A 23409-nucleotide genomic window follows, 5' to 3' on the forward strand; every position below is an offset into this window, starting at 1 on the left:
TAGATGGCAGCCCACCAGGCTCCCCCGTCCCTGGGATTCTCCAGGCAAGAACACTGGAGTGGGTTGCCATTTCCTTCTCCAATGCATGAAAGTGAAAAGTGAAAGTGAAGTCACTCCGTGTCCAACTCTTAGCGACCCCATGGACTGCAGCCTACCAGGCTCCTCCATCCATGGGATTTTCCAGGCAAGAGTACTGCAGTGGGCTGTTACTGCCTTTTTCGTCAGGCAGTTCCTACTCCTCTAATAAACCAGCAGAGTTTGAGAGCACAGACCTTAACAGTAACCTAAACTGATCCCAAAGGGTGAGCAGATCAACGAAGCAATTCCCATCCACCTGTTGTTACTTAACGCTGTCCCATAACTCCTGTTACAGCAAATTCTGCAATCTGTACAAAGAGCACTAGGCTAGAAGTCAGAGAAGCTCCCTTAAGTCCTGAAATAAGGCATAATGGCTAATAACAGAAGCTGTGTGTTAATGCTTACATTATATTAATCCTCATAACCACTAAGCAGGAAGTGCTTCCAGTTTTACAGAAGGCTAAGGCCCAACTGGCACAGTGAAGACTTGAACCCAAGTCTGCCCTTCTCTATAAAACCAAACCAGGGCTGGGTTTGCCTCACTCAGTTTAATCTCTCAAAGCTAACCTCCTCCTCTAGAAAATCATACTACCTTTCAATTGATTTACTGAAGGTCCTGCAGATGACTTAATGAGTCCCCAGTCAACATTTATCTTTAATGAAATTAGAACAGAATAAACACTATCAGTTACATAGTAAGGGTGCTGTTCATGAAATTTTAGTCTCAGTTCAATATATACTTGTATACGTATTGGGTTACGTAGAAGTAGCACCACGAAAGTTGAAAGGTTAAGTCAGCTACAAAATTGAACTACATATTATTTCTATGGTCTTTTATATAGAATATTGTATGTTTTAATGTAGGCAGGATGTATTAATGCCATGCCACTGTCTACCTATGTTTATAGAAAATGTGAGGTATTCTGCACAAAAAAAGAAAACTTGACCTGCTCAAGCTTTCAGGCTGCCTAAATGGGTGAGACAAACAAGCATTTATGAATAAAGTCCAAGATTATAAACCCCATAGCTTTTATAAATTAGTAAAGAAAAGAAAACAAAAAATTACTTTGAAAGTAGGGTGTTGTTTTTTTTTTTTTTTGCAATCCACAGGGGCTCTTGAGCATGAACACAGTTTAAAATGTCCAGCAAAGGAACACAAGTAGGAAGAAAATGAGCACTTATGAAGACCTCCTGACAAAAACCATCCCCAGATCACAGTAAACAGGTGCTTTAGAAGCCGTACCTCAAAGACCCAATGCAGAGCTAGTTCCTGAATCCTAGTAACAGTGAAGATACAGCTCCATCACCTGGTACGAAAAAGATTTCAAGTTCGCCTAATAATAGTCAGACTGAAGCCTCAAACTTCGTTAAAACAAGATGTGTAGGATTCCCTGCCACCTCACTTCTTCAAGACTGCTCCTAGGAGTACAGAATTTCAGATATTGAGCATTAGGGAGGAAGTTCCCCCCAAAAGCACAATTTTACTAGATGGTTTAAGAATACATAATTAGGTTACACAGCTATAAGGAGAATCAACATGAACGCCACAATGGTCAGGAGACTGGCTACCACTAGGGGCATGGAAGGGAGAGGTAAATAAAACAGGTCAGTGAAGGTGTGCACAATGCTCTCTTTCTTGACCTGGATGGCATCACACGGATGCTCATTTTATAATCCTATGAGAACTACTTTTATGTTTTATGAATCTTTCATGTTATTGTACTTCACACTTTCAACAAAATTGTCCCATTTAAGACCTTTAATTTCAGGATTCCTTAAATACTACCTCCCATACATAATGACCTCCCTTCCCTAGGCCCCCAAAGAAGGGAGTTCTTCATTTCTTTAAAGGGGTTGGTAACTTCTAGAAGACTTCAGTTCAGTTCAGTTCAGTTCAGTTGCTCAGTCACATCCGACTCTGCGACCCCATGAATCGCAGCACACCAGGCCTCCCTGTCCATCACCAACTCCCGGAGTTCACTCAGACTCATGTCCATCGAGTCAGTGATACCATCCAGCCATCTCATCCTCTGTCGTCCCCTTCTCCTCCTGCCCCCAATCCCTCCCAGCATCAGAGTTTTTTCCAATGAGTCAACTCTTCTCATGAGGTAGTCAAAGTACTGGAGTTTCAGCTTCAGCATCATTCCCTCCAAAGAAATCCCAGGGGTGATCTCCTTCAGAATGTACTGGTTGGATCTCCTTGCAATCCAAGGGACTCTCAAGAGTCTTCTCCAACACTACAGTTCAAAAGCATCAATTCTTCGGCACTCAGCTTTCTTCACAGTCCAACTCTCACATCCATACATGAGGACTTAGTGGCACTCAATATTGGCACTAAGCCTGACCCATTCCTCACCAAAGAAAGGCAAAAAGCCATTTCTTAAAGGAGGGGACTGAAAAAAGGAATACAATCCAAAGATCTACCCTTTAAAAACAAGGAGCAAATCTCAAGAAACAGATTCAACTTAAAAGTATTGTAATGACTCAAATAAATTATGACACATCTATATACTGGAACACTCAGCAGCTATCAAATTAGTGAGATTTTTCATACACTGATATGAATCATCTCTATAGTATATTGACTGGGGAAAAAGTAAGATGCAAATGGCCTCTGTCTGAGAAAGGAAACAGTACCTATTTGCTTATTTATGGAAAGAAGAAAAGAGTCCTGAAAAGAAACACAGCAAACCAACAACACTGGTTGCTTCACACGGAAGGAAGATTGAGAAAGAAACAGACAGACTTTGTAAACCGCTTTGTTTGTTTTGAATTTCATGTCATGTGTACACATTTTTAAAAAATACATAAAAATTAAATTGAAAAAAAAAAAAACAAAGGTACTGTAATACAATTTAAAGAACCAATAAACACTGCTCTCATTAAATAGCCTATGAAAGGTCTTTATAATACAACATAGCCATCATTTTTTAAATAACTGCTTAATTACAAAAGAAAATGTTCACACTATTTTGAGGAAAACAAATTTTAAGTAATATATACAGTGTGATTACAATTCTGTCAGAGACAGAACTAAAAGAAAAGACAGCAAACTATTAACACATGAAATTAGGACTTACTATTTTCAACATTTAATCCAAAAAAGGTAGAAATTACAAATATATACCCAAGTCTCAGAATAAATTAAAGGATGTTCACTCACTTGAAAATAATATATATATAAGGCATTTACATATTTTATATAATTATGCAGAATGTGACAAATAATAAGTAATTTGACCTTACATACATCCCATCTTTCCTAAATTATAAATCATGTGAGTTCAGTTCAGTGGCTCAGTCATGTCTGACTCTTTGCAGTCCCGTGGACTACAGCACACCAGGCTTCGCTGTCCATAATCAACTCCCAGAGCTTGCTCAAACTCGTGTCCATCAAGTCAGTGATGACATCCAACCATCTCATCCTCTGTCATCCCCTTCTCCTCCTGCCTTCAATCTTTCCCAGCAGCAGGGTCTTTTAAAATGAATCAGGTCTTCGCATCAGGTAGCCAAAGTATTGGAGTTTCAGCTTCAGCATCAGTCCTTCCATTGAATATTCAGGACTGATTTCCTTCAGCATGGACTGGCTGGATATCCTTGCAGTCCAAGGGACTCTCAAGAGTCTTCTCCAACACCACAGTTCAAAAGCATCAATACTTCAGTGCTCAGCTTTCTTTATAGTCCAACTCACAACCATACATGACCACTGGAAAAACCACAGCTTTGACTAGATGGACCTTTGTTGGCAAAGTAATGTCTCAGCTTTTTAATAAGCTGTCTAGGTTGGTCATAACTTTTCTTCCATGGAGCAAGCATCTTGTAATTTCATGGCTGCAGTCACCATCTGCAGTGCTTTTGGAGCCCCCCAAAATAAAATCTGTCGCTGTTTCCATTGTTGCCCCATCTTTTTGCCATCAAGTGATAGGGCCAGATGCCATGATCTTCGTTTTTGAATGTTGAGGTCTAAGCCAATTTTTTCACTCTCCTCTTTCACTTTCATCAAGAGGCTCTTTAGTTCTTCTTTGCTTCCTGCCAAAAGGGTGGTGTCATCTGCATATCTGAGATTATTGATACTTCTCCCAGCAGTCTTGATTCCAGCTTGTGCTTCATCCAGCCTGCCATTTCACATGATGTACTCTGCATAGAAGTTAAATAAGCAGGGTGACAATATACAGCCTTGCCGTACTCCTTTTCCGATTTTGAACCAGTCTGTTGTTCATGTCCAGTTCTAACTGTTGCTTCCTGACCTGCATACAGATTTCTCAGGAGGCAGGTCAGGTGGTCTCGTATTCCCATCTCTTTCAGAATTTTCCACAGTTAGTTGTGATCCACACAGTCAAAAGCTTTGGCATAGTCAATAAAGCAGAAAGAGATGTTTTTCTGAAACTCTTGCTTTTTTTATGATCCAGCGGATGTTGGCAATTTGATTTCTGATTCCTCTGCCTTTTCTAAAACCAGCTTGAACATCTGGAAGTTCACGGTTCATGTACTGTTGAAGCCTGGCTTGGAGAATTTTGAGCATTACTTTGCTAGTGTGTGAGAACCCAATTTATAAATCTTTCTGTGGCCTTTTAAGGAAATCTTTGCCTTCACCAAGCTCATGAAGATGTTCTCCTTGAACTTCTATATTCATGTGGAAACCACTACATTTGATAAATTTATTCTTCATGGTTTTTGAAACAGTTTACTGAGAGATGGACGTTCAATTTTGTCAGGTGTCTTTTCAGTAGCAGTTAAGTTGGTTATGTGATTTTTTTCCCCTCATTTTTGTGTTTAACCTTACATTTAATTATGTTATACTTTTCCATGTGTTTTATCTGTAGCCAATTCTTGAGATGTACCCTTCCTAATCATACTGGATAGTTTAAAAATTTGTTATGATCTATTTTTTAAAGATTTATTTAGGGCTTTTCATTTGGCCTCATTAAATGAGGTTATTTTGTAATTTAATTTTTTTGTGTGTGGTGCTCTTAAGTACCCTACAACTGAAGTCATCTCTGCTGCTGCTGAGTCACTTCAGTCGTGTCTGACTCTGTGCGACCCCATAGACGGCAGCCCACCAGGCTCTCCCGCCCCTGGGATTCTCCAGGTAAGAACACTGGAGTGGGTTGCCATTTCCTTCTCCAATGCATGAAAGTGAAAAGTGAAAGTGAAGTCGCTCAGTCGTGTCCGACTCTTAGGGACCCCATGGACTGTAGCCCACCAGGCTCCTCCATCCATGGGATTTTCCAGGCAAAAGTACTGGAGTGGGGTGCCATTGCCTTCTCCAGAAGTCATCTCTATACATTCTTTTTTGTTCTTTGGAATGTGTAAAATAATAAGAATTATTTTTCATTGAATATTGGGGGAAATTTTCTAGCAACTTCAGTGCTCTTTTCTATATATTACTTGGTGAATTTTTGCATTCCTTTTGTTTTGGTTTTATCTTTGGGTGTCTTTAAAAATTTCATTTTATCTATTTTGATTTGTTATCTTTTTACATAACTATGTCAATTCCAAATGTATCAGTAAATAATAGAGAATAGTCTACCACAAATGTTCTTGATCTTTTACATTAATTACATTTTTTATTTTATTAATTTATACTTTCTTTCCTTTTACAAAAGAATGAGTCTATTGATTTGTTTTGTATTTTTTTAATGAATTAACTTGATGTCTTTTGCTATTTTCCATTTTGTTTATCTCTTCCTTTAAAATATTTTCATTTTGTTTTTGGCTTGTAAATTTGTTCCATTTCTAAATATCTCAGTTCATTGTTCTGTTGTTTTTCTTCTTAATTACCAAAGTGTTTAGAGTGGTAAATTTTTCTTTGGTAGGCTCCCATATATTTTGATAAAATTGATATGTCTCTTAATGTTCTTCTTCCAACAACAGAAGAGACAACTCTACACATTGACATCACCAGATGGTCAATACTGAAATCAGATTGGTTATATTCTTTGCAGCCAAAGGTGGAGAATCTCTATACACTTAGCAAAAACAAGTCAAGGAACTGACTGTGGCTCAGATCATGAACTCCTTATTGCAAAATTCAGACTTAAATTGAAGAAAATAGGGAAAACCACTAGACCATTCAGGTATGACATAAATCAGATCCCTTACAATTATACAGTGGAAGTGACGAATAGATTCAAGGGATTAAGTCTGATAGAGTGCCTGAAGAACTATGGACAGAGGTTCATGACATTGTACAGGAGGCGGTGATCAAAACCATCCCCAAGAAGAAGAAATGCAAAAAGGCAAAATGGTTGTCTGAGGAGGCCTTCCACATAGCTGAGAAAAGAAGGGAAGCAAAAAGCAAAAGGAGGAAAGGAAAGATATATCTATCTGAATGCAGAGTTCTAAAGAATAGCAAGGAGAGATAAGAAAATATTCCTAAGTGATCAGTACAAAGAAATAGAGGAAAACAATAGAACAGGAAAGACTAGAGATCTCTTCAAGAAAATTAGAGATACCAAGGGAACTTTTCATGCAAAGATGGGCTCAATAAAGGACAGAAATGGTAGGGACCTAACAGAAGCAGAAGATATTAAGAAGAGGTGGTAAGAATACACAGAAGAACTACACAAAAAAAGATCTTCATGACCCAGATAATCACTATGGTGTGATCACTCAACTAGAGCCAGACATCCTGGACTGTGAAGTCAAGTGGGCCTTCAGAAGCATCACTATGAACAAAGCTCGTGGAGGTGATGGAATTCCAGTTGAGCTATTTCAAGTACTAAAAGATGATGCTATGAAAGTGCTGCATTCAATATGTCAGCAAATTTGGAAAACTCAGCAGTGGTCACAGGACTAGAAAAGGTCAGTTCTCATTCCAATCCCAAAGAAAGGCCATGCCAAAGAATGCTCAAACTACCGCACAATTGCACTCATCTCACATGCTAGTAAAGTAATGCTCAAAATTCTCCAAGCCAGGCTTCAATAGTATGTGAACTGTGAACTTCCAGATGTTCAAGCTGGTTTTAGAAAAGGCAGAGGAACCAGAAATCAAATTGTCAACATCTGCTGGATCATGGAAAAAGCAAGAGTTTCAGAAAAACATCTCTTTCTGCTTTATTGACTATGCCAAAGCTTTTGACTGTGTGGATCACAACTAACTGTGGAAAATTCTGAAAGAGATGGGAATACGAGACCACCTGACCTGCCTCCTGAGAAATCTGTATGCAGGTCAGGAAGCAACAGTTAGAACTGGACATGAACAACAGACTGGTTCAAAATCGGAAAAGGAGTACGGCAAGGCTGTATATTGTCACCCTGCTTATTTAACTTCTATGCAGAGTACATCATGTGAAATGGCAGGCTGGATGAAGCACAAGCTGGAATCAAGACTGCTGGGAGAAGTATCAATAATCTCAGATATGCAGATGACACCACCCTTTTGGCAGGAAGCAAAGAAGAACTAAAGAGCCTCTTGATGAAAGTGAAAGAGGAGAGTGAAAAAGTTGGCTTAGACCTCAACATTCAAAAACGAAGAGCATGGCATCTGGCCCTATCACTTGATGGCAAATAGATGGGGCAACAATGGAAACAGCGACAGATTTTATTTTGGGGGGCTCCAAAAGCACTGCAGATGGTGACTGCAGCCATGAAATTACAAGATGCTTGCTCCATGGAAGAAAAGTTATGACCAATCTAGACAGCTTATTAAAAAGCTGAAACATTACTTTGCCAACAAAGGTCCATCTAGTTAAAGCTATGGTTTTTCCAGTGGTCATGTATGGATGTGAGAGCTGGACTATAAAGAAAGCTGAGCACTGAAGTATTGATGCTTTTGAACTGTGGTGCTCTATTTAAAACAACCAACACTGAAGATTACTTTTTTTGCCTCCTACCTTCAAATTTTCCTGGATATTTTATCTTGCTCATATAAAAACCTTTGAAGAAATGAAATCAACAAGACACAGCTTATTTTTCTGATTTATGCTGTTTTTAGCATCTTCAAGTATTCTATTTGTATCCAACCTCCTCAGTTTTAGTCTTTTTCTTCAAACAGAGAGGAAGTGACCCTTCTCTGACACAACTGAGCAACTGAACTGAACTGACCCCTCTCTAAGCCTAATGCACTGAAATATTTCCTCCACCTTAGAAAATTACTCAAAGCAGAGTAGGACAACACTGCATAATACTCAAAGGGTCAATCCACCAAGAAGACAGAGCAAACCTACATGCACCAAACAACAAAGCTGCAAAATATATGAAGCTAAAACTGTTCTGACAGAATCAAGAACTCAGCAATTCCACCAAGCAATTCTAATCAACATCTACATATCACCCAACTCACAGAACAGAATATACATTCTTTCTAAGTGCACAATGAACACACACCAAGATAATGGTATCTTGGGGCTTTAAGAAACCTCAAGAAATTTAAAGTAATTGAAATATACAGAGCACGTTCCCTAAACATAATGGAATCAAACTTATATCAATAACAAAATGATAACGGGAAAATATTCAACACTTGGAAGTTAAACAACACACTTGTAAATAATCCATGGATCAAAGAGGAAGTTTTAAAGGCAAGAAAAAACATATTCAACTAAATGAAAATTAAAATATGACACACTGAAAATTCATGGGACTCAGCTAAAGCTGTGTTGAGAGGAAGTTTATTGTACTAAATGCCTATATTACAAAAGAGAAAAGGTTTCCAATAATCTGTCTCACCTCAATTTAGAAAAAGAACAAAATAAATCCAAAGCAAATGAAGAAAATAATAAAAATAGCAGAGACAGTTGAAATTGAAAACAAGAAAAATGGGGGGAAAAAATTAGTGAAATAGCTGGTTCCTTAAGAAAATAATCCCAAATTTCTAGCAACACAGAAAAAAAAAGACACAAATCAATAGTTTATCAGGAAACAGGGAATATCAATGCAGAACCTCCAGGCATCAAAAGCACAATAAGAAAGAACTATGAACTCTACATATATAAAACAATTTAGATGAAATGGACCATTTCTCAAAAAAACACAAACTACCACAACTCATCATACAAAATGGGTAATTTAAATGACCCTATAACCATTCAGGAAATTGAAAATATATTCTTTAAAACTCCCCCAAAAGAAATCTCTAGGCCTTTATGGTTTCATTGGAGAATTATACCAAATGTTTAAAGAACTAAAATCAATTCTACACAATCTCTTCTAGAAAACAAAGAAACAGTTTCCAATTTATTTTAAACTAGTATGCTGCTGCTAAGTCACTTCAGTCGTGTCCAACTCTGTGCGACCCCATAGACGGCAGCCCACCAGGCTCCCCTGTCCCTGGGATTCTCCAGGCAAGAACACTGGAGTGGGTTGCCATTTCCTTCTCCAATGCATGAAAGTGAAAAGTGAAACTGAAGTCGCTCAGTCGTGTCCAACCCTCAGCGACCCCATGGACTGCAGCCTTCCAGGCTCCTCCGTCCATGGGATTTTCCAGACAAGAGTACTGAAGTGGGGTGCCACTGCCTTCTCCGTTAAACTAGTATATTCTTATTTAAATTATCAAAATCAGACTAAGAGTACAAAAATAGGAAACTACATGGACTGTAGCCCACCAGGTCCTCTGTCCATGGAATTCTCAAGACAAGAATACTGGAGTGGGTTGCCATTTCCTTCTCCAGGGGACCTTCCTGACCCAGGGATCGAACTTGGGTCTCCTGAATTTCAGGGAGATTCTTTACCATCTGAGCCACCAGGGAAGTCCACAAATGAGTATCATTTATGAATACATATGAAAAAATCTGTAACAAAATGTTAGAAAATAAAATCCAGTAATATAAAAAAGAATTACACATCATGACCAGTAGGGTTTATTTCCATAATGCAAGGATGCTTCAATATTTGAAAATCATTCAATGAAATAAACCATATTAACAGACTAAACAAGAGAAATCACAAGATCACATAAGTGGTACAAAAAGTGCATTTGATAAAATACAACACTCATTCATAAACATGTACAAATCTTAGAAAACAGAAGCGAACTTTCTCAACTTGATTAAAAAAAAAATCTAAAAAAAATATACAGCTAACATTATACTTTGTGGCAAAACACTTGTTTCCTAAGACAGGGAACAAAGTAACGAAGTTTGGTCTCATTACTCTTATTTAACATAGTGTTAGAAGTCCTACTCAGTGCAATAAGGGGGTAATAAAAGGTATAAATTTCAGAAAAGAAGAAATAAAACTGTTCCAAGTTATAGATGACATGACTGTCCACATGTGTATACCTGTGGCGGATTCATGTTGATATACGGCAAAACCAATACAATACTGTAACGTTAAAAAATAAAATAAAATAATTTAAAAAAAAAAGAAAACTAAGAAAAAAAAAAATCCCAAAGAATCTACCAAAAAAAGAAAAACCACTACACATTTAGAACTTATAAATGAATTTAGCAAGGTTGCAGGGCTAGGAATTGAGTCACTCAGTAGTGTCTGGCACTTTGCAACCCCATGAACTATACAGTCGATGGAATTCTCCAGGCCAGAATACTGGAGTGGGTAGCCTTCCCTTTCTCCACGGGATCTTCTCAACCCAGGGATCAAACCCAGGCCTCCTGCATTGCAGGCAGATTCTTTACCAGCTTAGCCACAAGGAAAGCCCAAGGCTGCAGGACACAAGACAAACATGAAAAAAAAAATTGTATTTTTTATATACTATTAATGAACACATAGAGGCCAAAATTTAAAATCAGATATCATTTACAACTGCTCAAAAAAGTGAGACATTTAGGTGTAAATCAACAAATCATGTACAGGACTTAAATGCTAAAAACTACAGATGTTGATGAAAGAAAACAAACATCTAAATAAATGCAAAGATACATTATGTTTATGGATTAGGAGACTCAATACAGTAAAGATGATAACTCTCCCTAAACTATCATATAGGTTTAACACAGTTCTTGTCAAAATCCTAATATGATTTTTTATAAAGACAAAATTATTCTAAACTTTATATGAAAAGGCAAAGAACTAGAATAACTAAAATACTCATGAAAATTAAGACTAAAGTTGAACGGACCAACCCACCCAAATATTATATACATAACAATGCCAGAAAAACATCTACTTTTGCTTTATTAACTACACCAAAGGCTTTGACTGTGTGGATCACAACAAACTGTGGAAAACTCTTAAAAGATGGGAATACCAGACCCGCCTCCTGAGAATTCTGTAGGCAGGTTAAGAAGCAACAGTTAGAACTGGACATGGAACAACAGACTGGTTCCAAATTGGGAAAGGAATACATCAAGGCTGTACATTGTCACCCTGCTTATTTAACTTAAATACAGAGTACATCATGTGAAATGTGGAGCTGGATGAATCACAAGCTAGAATCAAGATTTTCAGGAGAAATACCTATAACCTCAGATAGGAAGATGACAGCACCCTAATGGCCGAAAGCAAAGAGGAACTAAAGAGCCTCTTGACAAACGTGAAAGAGAAGTGCAAAAAAGCTCACTTAATACTCAACATTCAAAAAACAAAGATCATGGCATCCAGTCCCATCACTCCATGGCAAACAGACCAGAGGGAAAGTGGAAATGGTGACAGATTTTATTTTCTTGGGATCCAAAATCATTGTGGATGGTGACTGCAGCCATGAAAATAAAAGACACTTGTTCCCTGGAAGAAAAGCTATGTCAAACCTAGACAGCGTATTAAAAAGCAGAGACATTACCTTGCTGACAGAGGTCTGTAGAGTCAAAGCTATGGTTTTTCCAGTAGTCATGTATGGATGTGAGAGTTTGACCATAAAGAAGACTGAGCTCAGAAGAATGGATGCTTTCAAATTATGGTGCTGGCGAAGACTCTTGAGAGTCCCTTGGACTTCAAGGAAATCAAACCAGTCAATTCTAAAGGAAATCAACCCTGAATATTCACTGGAAGGACTGATGCTGAAACTGAAGGTCCACTACTTTGGCCACCTGATGCGAAGAGCCAACTCACTGCAAAAGACCCTGATGCTGGGAAAGACTGAGGGCAGAAGGAGAAGGAAGCAACAGAGGATGAGATGGTTGGACGGCATCATTGACTCAATGAACATGAATCTGAGCAAACTTCAGGAGATAGTGAAGGACAGGGGAGCCTGGTGTGCTGCCGTCCATGGGGTCACAAGGAGTCAGACATGACTGAGAGACTGAACAACAAAAATCATGAGAGTGTGGTACTGACAAAGGGACAGACATAAAGGTCAGTGAAACAGAACAGAGAACCCAGAAAGAGACCCACACAAATATGCCCAATATTTTTTTAACAAAGTGATTTGTTAAAAAGGGATTAAATGGAAGATAGCCACTTGTACAAATGGTGCTAAAGCAGTTGGACATTCATAAAAGCAAAAAAATGAACACTGACCTAAGTTTTAAACTTCATACAAAAATTAAATATAAAATGTAAAACTATAAAATTTACAGGAAAAAAAAAAAAAGAAAATCTTCAGGTCTAGGGCTAGGCAAACAGTTCTTAAACTTTCCACCAAAGGTACACGCAGTAAAAGAAAAATTTGATAAATTCTATTTCATTAAAACTTTCCCTCTGCAAAAGACCATGTTACAGTATAAAAAGGCAAGCTGTAGAGTGAGATAAAATACTAGGAACTAGGAAACCACATATTTGACAAAGGACTAGAATATGTAAAGAACTCTCAAACTTAACAGAAAAATCCTACTAGAAAATGGCAAAAGACATGAAATGTTGTTCAATATCATTAGCCATTCAGTTCAGTTCAGTTCAGTTCAGTTGCTCAGTCGAGTCCAACTCTTTTCAACCCCATGAATCGAAGCACACCAGGCCTCCCTGTCCATCACCAACTCCCCGAGTTCACCCAAACTCATGTGCATCGAGTCGGTGCATCGAGTGCATCGAGTCGGTGATGCCATCTAGCCATCTCATCCTCTGTTGTCCCCTTCTCCTCCTGCCCCCAACCCCTCCCAGCATCAGGGTCATTAGTCATTAGGAATGTGCAAATTAAACTGCAAGACAGCACTACACATTAATTAGAATGGCTACAGTTAAAAATAGTGACACCAAATGCTGGCAAGAATGTAAAGAAATTAAATCATTCCTTCAATACTGGTAGGAATACAAACTCTATGCTTATCATTAGTACAGTGGCCAGGCCTCCCCCAATTCCAGTTAATTAGCAACAACTTTGAGTCCCAGACCATACTGAAATAAAAGTATAGGTACATCCTGTGGTATAATAAGAAATATAGTTAGTCTTTGTTCCCAGCACAGACCTCCTATAAAAAAAAAAAAAAACCTTGGACGTTCCAGAGTGACAGGGGTCTACTTTAAAAGCTATTCATAGAGTCCCTTTTGAGCACACCTGAGTTTATGCTGCTGAGGTGACTTAGGGTAGAGCCCCAAGACAGCCTCAGGATGGGGCTGGTCACCAAAAAAACCAAAAGATTAGATGGTTAGAACTTTCAATCCTACCAACTTCTACAGGGGGTGGTGTGGTATGGAGGTAGGCCTGGAGATTAAGCCCTAGTAAAAATTCTTGAACAAGGAGAGAACTTCATGTTAGTTTAAAACAAAACAAAAAAAAATCCACATTCTGGGAGAATAACAAACCCCCACCGTTCCACAGGGATGGAAGCCCCTACTTCAGGACTCTTCTGGACCTACCCTATGTATCTCTTCATCTGACTACTCATCTTTATCTTTTATATCCTTTATTATAAACTGGTAAATGCAAATAAATATTTCCCTGAGCTTCATGAGACATAATTTTAGCAAATTATTAGACCTCAGGAGGGAGTTTGGGAACCCCCGAATTATAACTGGTTGCTACGAAGTATAAATGGTCTGGGCTTGTGACTGAGATTTGAGATTAAGTCCTTAACCTGTGGGATTTGATGCTATCACCACCGAGGTAGTTCACAATTGAGTTAAATTTGTAGCACACCCAGTGAATGTCCCGGGGAAGGCAATGGCAACCCACTCCAATACTCTTGCCTGGAAAATCCCAGGGCCGGGGGAGCCTGGTGGGCTGCCATCTATGGGGTCACACAGAGTCGGGCACAACTGAAACAACTTAGCAGCAGCAGCAGTGAATGTCCACTGGGAACTGGACAACTACCTGGTATGGAAAGGAAACCCCACACATCTGGTGTCAGAAGTATTGAGAGCAGAGAAGAAAAATAATTTGCCCTTACAATCCTTTTACAAAATCCAATTCATGAACACCCAGATTTATCCCCAAAACAATGTATCAGTTTGCCAAAAGACATTTTACCTTTAAGGACCTCCATGTGGCATGTTTCCTCAGCACATTTTAAAGGATTCTTTTTATTAAAATTTCACTTACCCCTCCTTTTTCAGAAACTCATCTGGTTAAGCCACGTGCAGCACTCCCCGAGGACCAAATAACTCCTCTCTCCAGTTTCACAGCAAACATGTGACCTACTCAGGGACATGGGTAGCAGCAATCCCATGTCCTAAGTGCTAAATCAGGACTCTTACCCAAGTCCATCATTTCTGTATTCCCACTTTTAAAAAATCATCATTCTTGTGAATTCTTTCCATATGGACCTCACCTTTACCCAGAAAATGTTAATTCAACTGAACCCTACAGCATACAGCCCTCGTGAAATCCAGAAACCGAAGCACTTTGGACAGCTGCTTTATAATCTGAGGAACACTCAAGTCCACCAAGCAGTCGGTTGGGAGAATAGGCCTTGCCGACTGGAGCTGGCTGCCGTCTGCTTCTGGCTCTGTTACTGACTAGATATTTCACTTCACCAGCTATCTTACTTAACCATGTTTTGCCTTTTTACCTTTAGTAAAACAACAACAGAAGAATATTTATTTCCTCCTCACTGATGGAAAGAATCTAACGAGGCAATATAATTGTTCATGTTCCTCAAAAGTGAAGTAAATATTATACATTGTAGCTGCATAATTAATAAAAACTATTTCAGGATCTTCTTTCTTTGGGATTCAAATTCTTCTCATCATTTACAATTCCTCGTTCAGAGGAGACAAAAATATTCTATTTAAGAGATTAACAAATCCAGCTGAAATCACAATTTCAGCTGTGTCTCATCCCCTTCTGAATCTGTTTGCAGTTTTCTTGGTATCTCATGCTGCTATTCCCAGTCATTACGGATACGAAGAAAAGAAAAAGCTTAACAATTATATTCAGTTGTTGCTGTTGTTTAGTCACTAAGTGTGTCTGATTCTTCTGGGACCCCACGAACTGTAGCCTGCCAAGCTTCTCTGTCCATGGAATTGCCCAGGCAAGAACACTAGAGTGGGCTGCCATTCCTTTCTTCAGATCTTCCTTACCCAGGGATTGAACTCACATCTCCTGCATTGGCAGGTGGACTGTTTACCACGGAGCCACCTGGGACACCCAGTTAAGTCTGGTAGAGCAGGGTTTTCCAACAGCAGCACTGGTATTTTGCACAGAATAGTTCTTTGTGTGGGGAGCTGTCCAGTGCACTGTAGGGATGTTTAGGGGCATCCCCAGGCTCCACCCACTAGGTGCCAGGAGCAGACTCTCAGTTGTGACAACCAAAAATGTCTCCAAACACTGCCAAATATCCCCGGGGAGCAAAACTGCTCCTGCCTAAGAACCACTACATTATACATATAACACACAAATATTTGGAAGCCATCACCTAAAAGGAAACCTTTAGACTGAAAAGAAAACAGAGAAGGTACAATTAAATATTTGAAAATTTTCCATATAGAAGCAGGAACAGATTTTGAATGCCAGACAAGGGAACTATACCAGTGAACAGAAGTTACAAAAAATAAAACCAGCTAATATTTACTCTTCTTACACACCAGGCTCTGCTGAGTGCACCTTCAAGCACTATTTCATTTAATTCTCACATGACCCTCTGAAGTTGTAGTAATGGCCTCACTTTACAGATGAAAAAAACTGAGGCTCAGGAGCTCCAATAGCTAATAGCAAAAGCAGAACCCTATTTCAAACAGAGATCTAACTGAGCCCAAGCTCTCAACTCCCAACCTACCATGACCATGACAAATGAACAGTTTATTCATCATCTTTGTGTGCTCAGTCATGTCTGACTCTTTGCAACCCCATGTGTTGTAGTCTGCCACGCTTCTCTGTTCATGTAATTTCCCACTAGAGTGGGTTGTCATTTCCTATTCCAGGGGATCATCCCAACCCAAGGAGAGAACCCACATCTCTTCCGTCTCTTACATTGGCAGGCAGATTCTTTACCACTGTGCCACCTCGGAGGGTACACACCTCCACAAAATAAAGAAAATGAAGAACTTTTTGACTTAAAAGCTGTTTCTTTCAGCAACAATTCCCAAAGCCACCATCTCAGTCCTATCCGGTCAGATCAGAAGATCCAGAGAGTCTTCATCATAACCTCTAGGCACGCCGTTGCTCTAACTCTGAGGAGCCCCATTACAACTTCCTACCTCAAGTTACTCAGGATACTCACTCTCTCAGCTCTTCTTCAGAAAGCTCCTTGAGAATGGAGCAATGAGCTTCTCATGTTTACACCTCCACAAAGCTATGCTCGACCTGGGGCTCAATGAACCTTTTATGAATGACTATTCCAGAGACGCCACCTCCACTCTCCAAAGCTCACACCAGAGGAGATATTTAAGTAAGCACCTTCAGGAGATATAATTCTTGCACTTGAGCTGCAAAATTTTATTGGAGATGATGAGTTTTTTCTAACTCTCAGAATCTAAGTCAGGAAGAGTCAGAAAGGGACAGATGACAGATAAGACATTCGTTGGCTACACCTCCATTGAAGCTACTACAGACTCATATGACTATGATCACATCATGTGTTGGGGCAACATGTATTTATATGTGTGTATGTATATACACTTACATATGTATGTATGACATATATATATATCTCTCTCTCTCTCTCTCTATGAATGCATGTATATACATATATCTTAGTTCTCTTCTTAGAAATTAAGTATATGTCTACAGAATTTCTGAGGCCTTGAATCTAGCCAAGAAGGTCTAAATTAAGGGTCTCTTTTTACCCCCTAGTATATTAATAAGGTAAGGCAAATAAGGCTATACAGAGTGCTCCTCATATAATACCAGCACTTCTGCTAACCAGTACTACCGTCCCCAGGTACCAGAGTCTGGTATCTTTTCAGGAAAATGCCAAGTGCCCAAGCTCCATTCATGTGTGTGGCAGTGAAAAGATACTCACAAACAGTGCAGGAGGGAGAAAGGGAAACATCACTAAATTATATCTCATGGGCACAATTTCCATTAGAAATCCCAGGTCTACAGGCTAATGTATGAATGTGTGCTCAGTCACTCAGTCTTGCCTGACTCTTTGTGACCCTATGCACTGTAGCCTGCCTGGCTCCTCTGTCCGTGGGATTCTCCAGGCAAGAATACTGGAGTCAGTTGCCATTTTCTCCTCCAGAGAATCTTCCCCACCCAAGGACTGAACCCACGTCTCCTGAATTGGCAGGCATATTCTTTACCACTGAGCCACCATTCTTTACCACTGAGTACTTTAAATAGAAGCCAAAGTACTTCTATTTAAAAATGCTATCCCCAGTGTTCCTAGAACCCTGTCTTCACACCACATCCAGGTAGCTATGAGTTCTCTAGGCTAATATATGGAGAAGGCAATGGCACCCCACTCCAGTACTCTTGCCTGGAAAATCCCATGGACAGAGGAGCCTGGTAGGCTGCAATCCATGGGGTCACTAAGAGTCAGACACGACTGAGCGACTTCACTTTTACTTTTTACTTTCCTGCATTGGAGAAGGAAATGGCAACCCACTCCAGTGTTCTTGCCTGAAGAATCCCAGGGACAGGGGAGCCTGGTGGGCTGCCGTCTATGGGGTCGCACAGAGTCGGACACAACTGACATGACTTAGCAGCTTAGCAGCAGCAGGCTAATATAGGGGGCTAGTGGGAGAGTTGATAGGGAATGCCAGAGTAGAGCAATCAAGCAATTGCTTCACCCAAGAGTCAGACTCCAAATTAAGGTTAAGAAATGTTGAGAGGAAGAGCACCTGGCAAAAACCATGCTAGCGGTCCCTCAACTTCTTCAGGACAGTGAGGGCACTAATAATCATGTACCAACAGAAGCCTTTCTCACTGTCACCAGGTTCCCCTCCATGGTACAGAGGTTCATCTGGTTCCTTCCTTACGAACCTTCTATCTCCATCAATGACATGACATTTCCCCTTATGTGCAACCAATCACCCTTCAAGAGAGGCAGAAACATCCAGAAAATGCATTCAGACAGATGATGAAATGGGCTGGTCACCGAGTATAGGAACCAGTGCAAAATCAAACACACCAACAGGGCCCAGAAAGCTCCCAGGACCAACCACAAACCCTCTTCTCCTTCAACATGCAGAGAGGTTTTCTTTTTTTCTTGAAGTGATTTTTCCAAATCGGAATAACCAGACAGAAGCTTTTAAATATATGAGTCTTATGCCAGGGGACCAGTTGAAATTCGGACACTGTTAACCTGACATGGGTTTAAATGGGGCCTTATTTTTCACCTATTCACCCTGTAGGGCAAAAAGAGAGCTCTGAAGCCTATAGTTTAGCACTTGTCACCAACCCTTTACTAAAGTCAAGGCAATTAGGCCCATGACTGTTAAAAATTTATCTCAAAGCTTCTGTCCTGCACAAACCAATCACAGTCACGGCTGAAAATAAACAAAGAATTTTTAAAAATTCTTTAATCCACACGCAAGGAGATGTGTGAGGGCGGCCGAGAAATCATGGCGACACGGACAGCCGGTGGCGACCAAGGGGACATCTGCTTCTGAGACCTGTTTTGGGACAGGGGACAATACCAACCAGTGGTACTTCGCTCTCTCCACATCTCTCTCCGTCTTTTCATCTGCCCATTCACCACATGTCGGTCCAACAAACTGTTTCTCTCTTTTGAGAGGTTAATAGCGAGAGCAAGAGAGACTCAAGACAAACGAGGGGGCGATGCCTGGGATATGTTGCAACACATAGTGCTGGAAAACGTGTAGCTGTTTACTACCAGCGCCTGGGAGACGCGGAGCGCCGCGCGCACCAGAGCTCAGTCCTCGGGGCGCGACCCCGCCTCCCCACAACCTCAAGCGCGTTCTGGTGTGGGGGCGACGCGCTGCGAGCCTCCTACGCGCCCACGGAACCCGGAGGCTCCCTGCCTCCCGGACCCCAGGGCAAGAGCGCGGTCTCCCCTCGGGCCCTGCGCCCACCCTGCGAGCTGCGCGCCCCGGAGTTACCTCGGAGGCCGGGGTTGTCATCTCTGGCCCGAATCTTTCGGATTTTGACTGGGCGCCCGCTCAGAGTGGACAGGACCAGACGCTGGCGCAAGAAGTTGCAGCCTGAGTAGCTGAAGGAGTGCGCCTGGCTCGCCATGTGCACGCCCTCCGCAAAGCCGCGGGCAGCAGGGACGAGGCGACTTCGGATGGGCGAGGGGGTCGCGGTATGGCAGTAGCGGCGACAGCGGCAGGGGCGGCCTGGGTTCCCTCCCGCAGCCCCCGGCGCGTCCACGTGGTTTGGAACAGGAAGAGAGAGAGACGAGACACCGGGTCAGAGGGGAGTGAGGCGGAGCCGGTGACCGCCTCTCCACCTACCCGCCCGGCTGGAGGCAGTCCCCCGCACCGGGCCATTCCGCTATTGGCCCGAGGAGAATCAGGGCGGTGCCCGTGCCGCGCCGCTATAGGCCTTCACTGAGGCTGGGCGGTGCCCAGGCCGCGCTACCATTGGCCTGCGCTGGAGTTGGGCGGCGCCCGGGCCCCGGCAACAGCTCTCGGCTGGAGGAGCTTTGGGGCTGGGGGTGGATTGCGGAGAGGCCTGGGAGCGGACGCTCTGTAACACACCCTCCCTGCCAGTTTCTTCGGGTCTTTCCCCCGTAGGGGTAAGGGGAGTGAACAGCAGGCCTGGTACTTAGGCTCACCACTAACGGCAATCTCTGGGATGTGGATAGTATAATCTCCCCCCGCTTTTTCTTAATAGAAAACAGGATTGGCGCGCTTTACCCTGTTGGCAGACACAGTGCTGAGCACGCAGCCAGTTTTATCCCCTCGCTCCCCTCTGTGACCCTGCGAGGTAGTGTCATTCCTTCCCTACACTTGGGGAAGACACCAGCAACACTGCGAGACTGGCAATAGCACCATGCCCAGGAACCGAAGTCTTCAGATACCAGGCCATTGTTTACTAGACATGAAGCTTTGCCACTTTAACCTCAGTGGCTTCCTTTACTGTCACTGTGCTTCATGCCAAGTCAGGTCCTCCCGCCTTTCATGCCTCAAAACGGGTAGCTGCACACCAAATCTTGCACACCAAAATCTTTGCAAAGATTGGATTATGTCACTCTGTTGAAAAATCTTCGAAGATAACACAATTAACTATAAAATGACTGCAGACTTGGGAGTTCAATACCATAATACGGTTGGTTTGCAGCTATTCTCGGGAAATATTACAGATCATGAGTTCCAGAACATATGAGAAAAGAGGGGCTTCTGGAAGGGGTCAGAGTTTGAGTAAGATTAAAGAAGATGGCTAGCCTTAATGTGGGTTAAGAGTTATGAGGAACCACTGGAAGGTCTGAACTCCTATAGGCTATTAGAGGTGTTAAGTCCAGTCCCTCAGTCGAGTCTGACTCTGTGACTCCATGGATTACAGCACGCCAGGCTTCCCTGACCATCACCAAATTCCTGAGCTTGCTCAAACTCATGTCCATGCAGTCAGTGATGCCATCCAACCATCTCATCCTCTGTCGGCCCCTTCTCCTCCCGCCTTCAATCTTTCCCAGCATCAGAGTCTTTTTCAGTGAGTCAGTTCTTTGCATTAGGTGGCCAAAATATCGGAGTTTCAGCTTCAGCATCAGTCCTTCCGATGAATATTCAGAACTGATTTCCTCTAGGATTGACTGATTTGATCTCCTTGCTGTCCAAGAGACGTTCCAGAGTCTTCTCCAACACCACAGTTCAAAAGCATCAATTCTTCAGTGTTCACCATTCTGTATAGTCCAACTCTCACATCCATACATGACTACTGGAAAACCATATCTTTGACTAGATGGATCTTTGTCAGCAATGTCTCTGCTTTTTAATGTGGTGTTTAGGTTCCTCATAGCTTTTCTTCCAAGCAGCAAGTGTCTTTTAATTTCATGGCTGCAATCACCATCTGCAGTGATTTTGGAGCCCAAGAAAATAAGCTCTCTGTTTCCACTGTTTCCCCATCTACTGCCATGAAGTAATGGGACCGGATGCCATGATCTTAGTTTTTTGAATGTTGAGTTTTAAGCCAGGTTTTTCACTCTCCTCTTTCACTTTCATCAAGAGGCTTTTTAGTTCCTCTTCACTTTCTGCCATACAGGTGGTGTCATCTGCATATCTGAGGTTTCTGATTTTTCTGATATTTCTGATATTTCTCCCTGCAACCTTGATGCCAACTTGTGCTTCATCCAGCCCAGCACTTTGCATGGTGTACTCTGCGTAGAAGTTAAATAAGCAGGGTGACAATATACAGCCTTGATGTACTACTTTCCCTGTCTGTTGTTCCATGTCCAGTTCTAACTGTTGCTTCTTGACAGCATACAGATTTCTCAGGAGGCAGTTAAGGTGGTCTGGTATTCCCATCTCTTGAAGAGTTTTCCACAGTTTACTGTGATCTACTTCTCTGACAGAACAGTTGGTAAAAGAATCCACCTGTAATGCAGGAGACCCTGGTTCGATTCCTGTGTTGGGAAGATCCCCTGGAGAAGGGAAAGGCTACCCACTCCAGTATTCTGGCCTGAAGAATTCCATGGACTGTATAGTCCATGGGGTCACAAAGAGTCAGACACAACTGAGCGACTTTCACTTCACTTCAAGCAGAAGTGGATGTTTTTCTGGGATTCTCTTGCTTTCTCCATGACTGAATGAATCTTGGCAATTTGATCTCTGATTCCTCTGCCTTTTCTATGCTATGCTATGCTAAGTTGCTTCAGTAGTGTCCGACTCTGTGCGACCCCATAGATGGCAGCCCACCAGGCTCCATCGTCCCTGGGATTCTCCAGGCAAGAATACTGGAGTGGGTTGCCATTTCCTTCTCCAGTGCATGAAAAGAGAAAAGTGAAAGTGAAGTCACTCAGTCATGTCCGACTCTTAGCGACCCCATGGACTGCAGCCTACCAGGCTCCTCTGTCTGTGGGATTTTCCAGGCAAGAGTACTGGAGTGGGGTGCCATTGCCTTCTCTAAATTCATCTTGAACATCTGGAAGTACACAGTTTACCTACTGTTGAAGCCTGGATTGGAGAATTTTGAACATTACTAGCATGTGAGATGAGTCCAACTGTGTGGTAGTTTGAACATTCTTTGGTGCTGCCCTTCTTTGGTATTGAAATAAAAACTGACCTTTTGTAGGTCTGTGGCCACTGCTGAGTTTTCCAAATTTGCTGGCATCTTGAGTACAGCACTTTCACAGCATCATCTTTTAGTACTTGAAATAGCTCAACTGGAATTCCATCACCTCCACTAGCGTTGTTTGTAATGATGCTTCCTAAGGTCCACTGGTACTCTCGCCACTGCCCCTGACCTGGGTCGTGGGGTAACTCCTCTTGGCCGCCGCCCTTCGGGCATGGGGTCCTCCTGACTTCTGCCCCTGACCTGGGACGTGGGGTGGCTCCTCTCGGCCGCGCTTAGTGCACAAGTCGTCGCAGCCGCCTGCGCTTAGCGCGCCAGTCATCACAGGGCCGAGAGGAGCTACCCCGCGTCCGAGGTCAGGGGTGGAGACGAGAGGACTTACCCCACGTCCGAGGTCTGGGGCGGTGGCCAGGAGGAGCTACCCCATGCCAGAGGCCGGAGCCGTGGCCGGGAGAACCAACCCCAGGTCCAAGGAGCTGTGGCTGCACGGGCGCAAGAGGGCCTAGAGGAGCTGTCCCACGTTGAAGGGCAGGAAGGGCGGCGGTGAGGAGATACCCCTTGTCCAAGGTAAGGAGCAATGGCTGCGCTTTGCTGGAGCAGCCGTGAAGAGATACCCCATGCCCAAAGTAAGAGAAACCCAAGTAAGACGGTAGGTGTTGCAAGAGGGCATCAGAAGGCAAACACACTGAAACCATACTCGGAGAAAACTAGTCAATCTAATCACACTAGGACCACAGCCTTGTCTAACTCAATGAAACTAAGCCATGCCCGGGGGTAACCCAAGATGGGCAGGTCATGGTGGAGAGATCTGACAGAATGTGGTCCACTGGAGAAGGGAATGGCAAACCACTTCAGTATTCTTGCCTTGAGAAACCCATAATCAGTATGAAAAGGCAAAATGATAGGATACTGAAAGAGAAACTCCCCAGGTCAGTAGGTGCCCAATATGCTACTGGAGATCAGTGGAGAAATAACTCCAGAAAGAA

The 23409-nt window shown here is 42.1% G+C and overlaps 1 protein-coding gene across 4 annotated transcripts in view; it reads right to left on the reverse strand.

Moving 5' to 3' along the window:
* RCL1 (RNA terminal phosphate cyclase like 1) overlaps positions 1 to 19614 on the reverse strand; it is a 228680-nt gene extending 209066 nt beyond the window's left edge. Inside the window, exon 1 of one of the 4 annotated variants that reach the window (XR_009738004.1) lies at positions 19294 to 19607. Coding sequence is in view for 3 of the 4 variants with exons in the window: in XM_061425378.1 (XP_061281362.1) it covers positions 19294 to 19429 (136 nt within the window). In the remaining variant the exon portion in view is untranslated. Of the gene's footprint in view, positions 1 to 19293 lie in introns of all 4 variants that reach the window. The other 3 variants (XM_061425378.1, XM_061425379.1, XM_061425380.1) reach the window with 3 other exon arrangements.
* Positions 19615 to 23409: the final 3795 nt, after the last annotated feature.

The sequence above is a fragment of the Bos javanicus genome, chromosome 8 (assembly GCF_032452875.1).
Source record: "Bos javanicus breed banteng chromosome 8, ARS-OSU_banteng_1.0, whole genome shotgun sequence".
NCBI lineage: Eukaryota > Metazoa > Chordata > Mammalia > Artiodactyla > Bovidae > Bos > Bos javanicus.